Source organism: Varroa jacobsoni, unplaced genomic scaffold (assembly GCF_002532875.2).
Source record: "Varroa jacobsoni isolate VJ856 unplaced genomic scaffold, vjacob_1.0 scaffold_1275, whole genome shotgun sequence".
Taxonomy (NCBI): Eukaryota; Metazoa; Arthropoda; class Arachnida; order Mesostigmata; family Varroidae; genus Varroa; species Varroa jacobsoni.
Window position 1 is genome coordinate 49525 of NW_019214177.1, and position 8514 is coordinate 58038.

Sequence of the window (8514 nt, forward strand, 5' to 3'; positions counted from 1 at the left end):
ACCTCATCGATAACAGAGCATATATCATCTGGCATTTAGGTCAGTGAAAGATTGAAGTTTGTGCGCTTCGTTGGCAGTGGCGTCCTTTAGCCGTTGTTACTATTCAATAGTTTTCCATTATTATTATTAATAGATTTCCATTCAGGCTCTATAGACCATGAGCAAATACCGTACCCTAAGAAAGATGAGGTTGAAGTCGACATGAACCACCTGGCCACAGGTCGTTTCGATGAGTAGGTTTTCACCATGTCGGTCCCCCAGCCCCAGAATAAATCCCACCATGCTCATAACGGCTGCAGATGACGCGAACAGAGTATGCGCCTGATACCTGTTATTTGGCAGGGGTAATGTAGACGAGAAAAATATCCGTGTTGAAAGCTAATATAAAGCAGACCCACTGTAGCTTGTAGATAGATTCGTATAATCCATGCGGGTTTATATATACTCATCCACAGTCAACTATAAAACGTCAATGAACATTCGATAACGAAATGTGAATGAACGAATGATACATTCCCATTTTTAGGTTAGCTTTGACTGTAAACTGAAATGAAACTTCTTCAAGAACCTGAATTAAACACGATACCTACTTTAACGTATGCAAACTCTTCTAATGACACGTACTCTCCAAGGAATATTTAAAAATATCAGACGATCATTCAACAACCACTTACCACGATGGGGCGTCAGGAAACCTACAACGGAACCAGTACGATAACGACGGTTTAAAGAGAGCCAGATTTCTTTCTAGAAGCTCACGCATCTTAGCATGGTCTCCACTTTGCAACAGCTTATCCATTTCAGGACGAATCTTTTGTGCGAGATGGCGGGAAGTAAGCTAAAAATGAAACCAAGAAATTGTAGTGCTATTGGAGATATTTAATCAATCATCGTAGGCTTATAGTATTGTATTTGATGTACTGAATAGTCCGGAATCATCGTTAGACGTTACGTCAAACAAATGACTCACTAATTCTATCGAATTATCCTGCCCTATCACAGCTAAAGACCTTGCAGGCCTATAGCTAACGTCTCGATGTTTGCGTATGATTGATTTATTCAACTAGTGCTACTTAGGACGGCTGGTACGAAACAAACCGCGTGGTCTTGGCCGGTTGCCGACTTACATTTCATTGCATTAGCTATACCTAAGCTTAATAGCAGGCAAACACTTTGCCACTGTGTTAATACATAGGCAGAACCGGTGCAATATCAGCAAGGGTCTAGAATTTTACGCTTTATTCCGTACACTAATACGCGACTGAAAATAAATCTACAGCCATTCCTGGTAGTAGACACATGCCCGCATAGTTTGAACGAACAAAGCATGATTACAGAGGATCAGTAGGTAAAAAAAAATTATTTTTCCCTCGCTCGTTTTGATCAATGCAACATTCACGTTTACCTTTGTAAAGCCACCAGCGACATTAGCTTCTTCGACGGCGACAACAAGCGGCATCAAATTATCGACCCATTCAATAATACCGCATTTGTCATCAAGGGGAGAAACATGATATGTTCGTATACGTAATTTTCTGAAATTGGATAGAAAAATGGGTTCTTAGACAGGTCTTGTTTGCGTTTTCGCGCAGCCTATGACAGTAACCCATTGTTGTATGCTATTGTTTGGCGAACGTTTTGGGTTGTTTTTTTTTTTTTGTTCACAGAACAGTATTTCCCTTACGTTGTCATTAATGCTTCTATTGTCATAATGAGCTGTGACCCTTTGCTCATTTAAAATTCGTGTTGCTGATTGATCCTTGCTCTGCGTTAGCGAACCGTATTAAAATCACATCATGGCACTTAAACCGTTCTTTAAAAACAGCTTCGCCCTTCAATCCATCTCGTAACCGAATTTATACGATGAAAAAAATACGTTGTTAAGCTCAAGTACGTTACATGCCTACTATACGCGTCGGGTTCTTTAGCCAGAAATCGATTGATGAGTCCCATAAATTCCATTAAACGACAATCCTTACGCAGGTCGTCCTCGGCCTTTAGTAGAAAACTGTATTTTTTACCATCAGAGCCGCGCACTGTGATGCGACGTGGTTTTTGCAAGGACTGTAGCAGAAGTATCTGAAAAGTAGGAAGGAAAACGGTAAAGAAAAACAATAATTACTAGTAAACACAAAAACAACGACATTTTAGGCCCTGTCATGAGACAGGCGGTTAACTGATAAACACAAACAACGTCTCAATAAATAGGTCCCGGGTACCAATGCAGTGCTACCTACGACTAAAGCACACTTATTCTTTACTAGTAGCGCTTATTCTTTAATCAAAAACAGTCGTAAAAACGTATTTTGTGATAAATTTTCCTTACCCATCGTCTTATAATATCTGGCTCTGAGCACGCTCGCAAGTGCCAATTCATAGGAAGTGGAATTAACAAAATAGACCTCAAACAAAACAGGAAAAACAAATATTTTATTTGCTATTTATTTTATTTTGGCTAGGCAATTGTTTCTTTAAATAACGAGGAGAAAATTGATTATTCAATTCGACATGGTCTTTATTACTGACTTCGGTACACCCAGCAGGTAGACGTATCGTATCCATATTAATGGTTCACATTAAGTATTAGTGATGGTGCAAGCGATACAGCAATAAGGTAGTACATGAAAATCTAATAAAGAAAATATTCGGAAATCCAACAGTTTATTTAATCGAGTCGCTTAAGTTCGACATGCATCCATCGGGTGACGGCAGAGAAAAAAGAACTATCCGACGGTTGAAAGGGATGATGAACATATATATTTTTTTTAGGAAGCTGACAAGGTTCAGGAAGGCTGACCTGATCTTCTACTTCGTGGAAGTAGACATCCGTGGGCGCTCCTCCGTCGATGTTCACAGCGAGCAGTTTTTCAGTAGGGAGAACGACCTTTGCGAACGCTCCCCTGGCAAACGTGTTGCTCAGAGCTGGGCAAACTCTACCAAGAACCGTTGGTGACAAAGAAGACAGAATGAGAGAGAGAAAGAGAGAGAGAGAGAATAAGAGTGAGAGACCACTCACCCAAAAGCTAACCTATTCGACAATAAACGTTAAAAGAGGACCTTTTAATAGACAAAAAAACCTGAGACACGTACCTGAAAATGTTAATTGCATTCTCCTAACTGCGCTTGATAACTTATAACCCAATTGCCACTTACTAAACAAATCTAAACACAGACGCATAGAAACGTGTATGAACGAAGGACTTCATTCTGTACCATGTCATGCGGCTACAATGAAGTGTTCATACCTCCGGAGCGACTCAGTTTTGGCAGAAAGATTAGCACGGCAAAGGATTAACAACATGTCTGTCATCGTTGACATGATCGCCGCCTGTTCCCGGAGGAGCTCACCCTTTGATTCGATTGCGGCGATAATTGCTCGAGCCTTACATTGCCGCTCCTTATTTTCATACCTAAAACGGTCCAATGAGAGTGAATAGCGCCAGATCAAGCTGAATTCGAAAAGTTTGAATTGTTATAAAAGCCATGCTAAGGGTAAATGAATCAACCTTGATTGATTATATTCTAAAAATAAATAAGAATAAAGACAAATCAGAGCTTATCATGATGCACGAGGCAAACTGATAACAATTTTCTGACTAGATTGGTGTTATATCACGAATTAATATACAGTCCCACCTACCTCTCAACCGCATCGTCATGTTACGTGTCAAGATATCATCATGATTTTCGCAGAATAAACAGGTTATATTAAACAGTTGTTTCGTCAGTTTGTGTTCCTGTATCGAACGATTGTGAGGCTTTGGAGAGATGTATGAAATGAAAACCACTAAAATCTAGTGACTGAGATACCTCCTTGCACGTGTACATACAACCTACTTCGTAGTAAAAAAAAAGCTCCATAATGCTCTCTCTGGATACGCCGCGATGACCTTAATGAGGAGCTCTTTTACGAGTTCGACGACTCGCCGATGCGGATGAACGATACGTGACACCAGTTGGCCCATCACCGCGTAAAAGATGCATGGCCTTAGTACTGACAGACTCTGGGTTAAACGCGCTGCCATCTGGGCGAGCTTGGCTTCCAAACGCTGCGGAGAATCGAATAAATCGCTCGCAAGTAAAACATCTGGTCAGGTCCGCTTGATGGCGTAATGGGTAAAGTCTGCTAATTTGAGGGGCACGTGGCAGTCTAGATCCGTATCTGGGCGTAAACACATACACACGTCAGCCTACGATGGAAAATCTAACGGCGGTAGTGGACATCAAACTCGAAACATTTAGGTTAGCAATACGATGCCAATCAATACGCCGGATAAGGTTAGAAAAGATGCTTTTCTATACAGTATATGTATGAGATTCGAACGAACCAGTAGAGTACAGGGTGGTGGATTCAAGCGTTTAGCCACAGTGCAATAATAACAGCCTACCACTAAAGTTAGAGACAAAAGGCAAATGGTGATCTAGGTTCGAGTCCGAGCGTAGACTGACACGCTGGATTAAGCCATCGGCCGCCCTGATGTCACAATGCTTAAGCAAAGTAGTAGAAGCGTATATAAAGCTTTACCAATTCATTTCAAGAAGGGTTCGAGCGAATATTCGAATGCTATCGTTTCTGGCAAGCGGAACCAGCTTTTATTTCAAACCACAACCGCCGAAGGCCATGATAATTAGGAAAATATCAGGAAAAATATATAATAGAAAAATATCAACGAATCTCCATTTACTTTTCTGTTTTTTTGTACGTTTTTCCTTTTTATACTCGTTGTGCAAGATTTGTTTGCCCAAAATTATACAAACCTGATCCTTGGTTTTAGCCACTTGCCCGGCAAGATCGAAGAAGATTGTCAACAAACGAGGCAGCGAATGGAATACATGGGCTTGTCCGTAATGTAGTGACTGGCAATAGTATTGCAGGATAATATCGACCCGGGCCATCTGTAAAACAGATCACAAGAAGATGACAAGCAACCCACAAAAGCACGATAGGGAGCGTGCGAGGCATTCTTACCATGTATCGACAATTCACTGATTTCCAAATTCAATATATCTTCTTTATCTTCGCAGATGAAGAAAAACAACGACGCTTGTAATAAACACATGCAATTTATAAATTCATGACTAGTTTACGCAGAAAACAGGGTACCTATCAAAAAGGACTCTATGCAATCTCACTTGAGTACGAATACTTCAGAATTATACGAGATTTTTTCGTTCAATCACATGTCGTTGATATTTGTCAGTACTTCCTGTCGTGTGCGATTACATGTCGACATTTATAGCTAATACATGGCGCACACAGGTCACCAAATTGAAATATATGCGAAATCTCAAAGGAGGCTACATGCGTATAAAGAGAATTATACCTTAGGCAAACGTTTCCCCCCAGCGGTGTAACATTAATTTCCGGGGAATATCTTTCGAACAACAACTATATATAAATTGTTAAAACCCCCGCAGCATGTCCATTGTTAATTAAATTAAGCTTCGCTTATACTTACGATGGAGGTGAGATCACATTTAGGTGTCAAAATGACTTCATCATACGATTTTGCGAGCCTGTAAACTCCATCTTCCCAACTTTGGTCGGCTTTAGCCGCTCGTTTGTACAGGCGATGCTGAGCGTCGACATCAACACAACACGCTTCACATGAGTAAGTGGCGTGCAGGAGTCGAACCCGGGCCATTGCCCGGTCATTTGCCGGACGCTAAAACGAAGATGGACGTGAAGAAAATGGGAAAGTGTTATCGAGAAGGAAAGGTAGAAAGCCGCTCGTAGTAGATACCAACTCAGTGCTATGCATGTGTGCTATTAGTCTTTTTAACCACTTTGAGTTACGCTTGGAAGTTAAAAGCTTTAAATAAAACCCGCTGGTCTACAAAAATATCTGCGATACGGAACGGTCAGTCGACTACAGTGAATTTTTTTATATTTTTCTGATCATCCTTAAAAGTTATACCCCATTGCTTAGCAAATCCTGCATTTACTATATATTACCTATAGGGCTTTGTCGAAACATCGTTTCATTATTCGTACGTTAGCTACAAATTTCAATGATGAAATCGACTCACTATGATTTGAATTTTCCTCCTATCCATAGCACGTGCTCATATTATGTACAATAATACGGTTTTAGAGTACTACAGTAACCTATTTTGCGTTTTTTCCAGTGTGGTTTAATCGTATAGTTGCGTCCTACAACCCACACTTTGCATCAATAGGTTTGTCTAAACACTTACCTGGGTACTGGCATGTTTATTAATAAAATCATCGAGTATTTTGATTGCCGCCATATGCTCCCCTTTGGCCCAGCTAAGCGTGGCCATTTCGAGACAAAGCTCACCCTCCAATTGCGACCCGCTCTCGCGAGATTCGGCTTCCAAAAGACAGCTATAGGCATGCTGGTAATGACCAGCCCTGAAAGTACGATTACGCAATGTCGTCATTTAGCAACTGCTTTTGGTGGTAAAGAAGAAAGGAAGCTCAAATTTACTTGTCTATTCTCTGTTTTGCTGTACTGTATGTTTGTGACTGCGTATTTATTAAGCTTACTCTCGGGCAAGTTGAGCACTTCGAAGCCAGAGGCTCGAAATCTCCTGATGAAGCGGTCGCGACTCCCAACCTGCCTTTTCTGCTCGGTAGGCAGCTAGTCTCAGCACGGCGCGATGAACCTCCAGGACGCTCTCCTGAAGTACACCCGAAGGTCTCATGCGGACCTGGCGTTTCTCCCAAGCCTTGACCACGCTTCGCAAGTTGGACTCCAACTAAAAGCAGTAAAGATACTTTCTCTATATATTTTAATTCCAATACTGTACAAGCAGGTAGCTATAGTAGCAGCATCAATATGGTTTGTTATAGTACAATAGGAGCAGATAATTAATTTTATACGTTAACAAATTGCTCTAGTCTTTATTAAAGGTAAGCGAAATTTGTACGTACTCGTTCGCTGTCGAGCGTAGTATCCTCAAAGCCAACGAGTTTCTCAACACCTAACTGAAGGTCGTTCAACATATGCAACCGAACTACCGTCGAAGGGTATACCTAGGAATAACAACGATATATATATATATATATATATATATATAGAGGCCGATAACTAAAATTCAAATACCTTCACGTGCCTCTTCCGAAGATTATTTTGGTTCAAAACTTCGAAACAAATAGCGATGTTTTATCGAATTAGGTTACTGAAAATATGATATTGATACTTTTTTTGGATTGTTGAATGTATTGATAACAAGAGTCACCTGCGGAAACCTGTTGCACCATTTATGGTTATTGCTATTCGGTACTGCCTTAGTTAAGCCATGCTGCTTCAAACCTGGCTCGCCGCTCGCCTGTTTCCGGGTCTCTTAATTAAACGAACACTTTCTACCTTTTCATTTTTGTGATCACTGTAAAACCCCTTCCTCTAGGCTTTTCATCGTTTCTACCTGTACGTAGACTTCTGGCTGAAGACACGCCGCTGTCGCCGGAATCATTTCGAGTCGACGACTCTCGTCGAGTTTCCGAACGAAAAGTGAACGGTCGAGCCGTTGCGCAGCGGATAGAAGGCCTCCAACGGACAATCCAAACGCATTGTAGCATCGTCTTTGAGCATTGACTCCATTTTGCTTCGGAGACTGATAATCGGCCAGATAGTTCTCAAGAGCAGACCAGTCACCAAGTTTCCATGCGGCCTCGACTCGATATGCGTTCCAGTCCGTCGCAATCATCTATTAGATGTCGTCAAGATCGACCACATTGTTTTTGCGTTAATTATTTTAACTGTATTTGTATATTTTGTAGTTCTATACATTCAATACAGACTACCTGAGTCATTCTATTACATAAGCCATGGCGCATTTTATCCTAAGAATATCTGGTTTTTATTTTCCGAACAGATGTTTTTCTATTCGATTAACCATTCTATCAGTTTCGGTAGTTTTGTTAATGATATTCTATATTTTTATATTATTTTAAGTGTGAGGAGACACGATCAAATGCACCAACAGCCAGAACGAGAGACTTTATTCCTCCAACGTTAACCTTGATCCCATTTGTGGTCAGAGGCAAATTTAGTGCCACATCAGCGTCAGATGAACGTCCATCTCTAAACACGAAATAGTATTTTCGGCCAATACACGAACCTGCCATTGCTCTGTTTGGACATCTTTAGATGCCGATGCGGCACAGTTGAAGATCGTGCAGTTGTTTTTCGAAGATGCTGTTGACAGATTCGCACTTGACGATTGCCCCGATGTAACTAATGAAAATCGTCGAGCGCTTACAGCTATCATCCCAGTGGCGTTGGTAAGAGCTGACAGAGGCTGGTGAAGAGCAAGAAGACATTCGACAACACCTCGCTCATGCTGTTCCGAATCTGACTGATTCTGATTTTCGGAGGAACCGAGAAGTCGCTCGTAGCACGTCAGAGCGTCCAGTAATTTGCCTAAACATCGGTGGATGGTCGTAATGAATAGACGATGAGACTGGAACAGGGTTAGGATAACTGCTGTGTTTATACAGAATGGCCCAAATTATTTTGACAATTCACTATAAGACAAATTATATAT

General features: G+C 41.1%; 1 protein-coding gene across 7 annotated transcripts in view; it reads right to left on the reverse strand.

Moving 5' to 3' along the window:
• The window catches only part of mei-41 (ATR serine/threonine kinase meiotic 41), a 42127-nt gene that overhangs the window by 23631 nt on the left and 9982 nt on the right, over window positions 1–8514 (reverse strand). For 6 of the 7 annotated variants that reach the window (XM_022847215.2, XM_022847218.2, XM_022847214.2 and 3 more), the window contains exons 7-20: window positions 8089–8390; window positions 7393–7674; window positions 6899–7000; window positions 6512–6723; window positions 6199–6376; window positions 5460–5666; window positions 4759–4896; window positions 3838–4049; window positions 3246–3410; window positions 2798–2933; window positions 1904–2079; window positions 1406–1535; window positions 675–838; window positions 175–328 (exon numbers count right to left, since the gene is read on the reverse strand). In XM_022847215.2, coding sequence (XP_022702950.1) covers window positions 175–328; window positions 675–838; window positions 1406–1535; window positions 1904–2079; window positions 2798–2933; window positions 3246–3410; window positions 3838–4049; window positions 4759–4896; window positions 5460–5666; window positions 6199–6376; window positions 6512–6723; window positions 6899–7000; window positions 7393–7674; window positions 8089–8390 — 2558 coding nt within the window. Of the gene's footprint in view, window positions 1–174; window positions 329–674; window positions 839–1405; window positions 1536–1903; window positions 2080–2797; window positions 2934–3245; window positions 3411–3830; window positions 4050–4758; window positions 4897–5459; window positions 5667–6198; window positions 6377–6511; window positions 6724–6898; window positions 7001–7392; window positions 7675–8088; window positions 8391–8514 lie in introns of those variants that run through there. The other variant, XM_086971661.1, reaches the window with a different exon arrangement.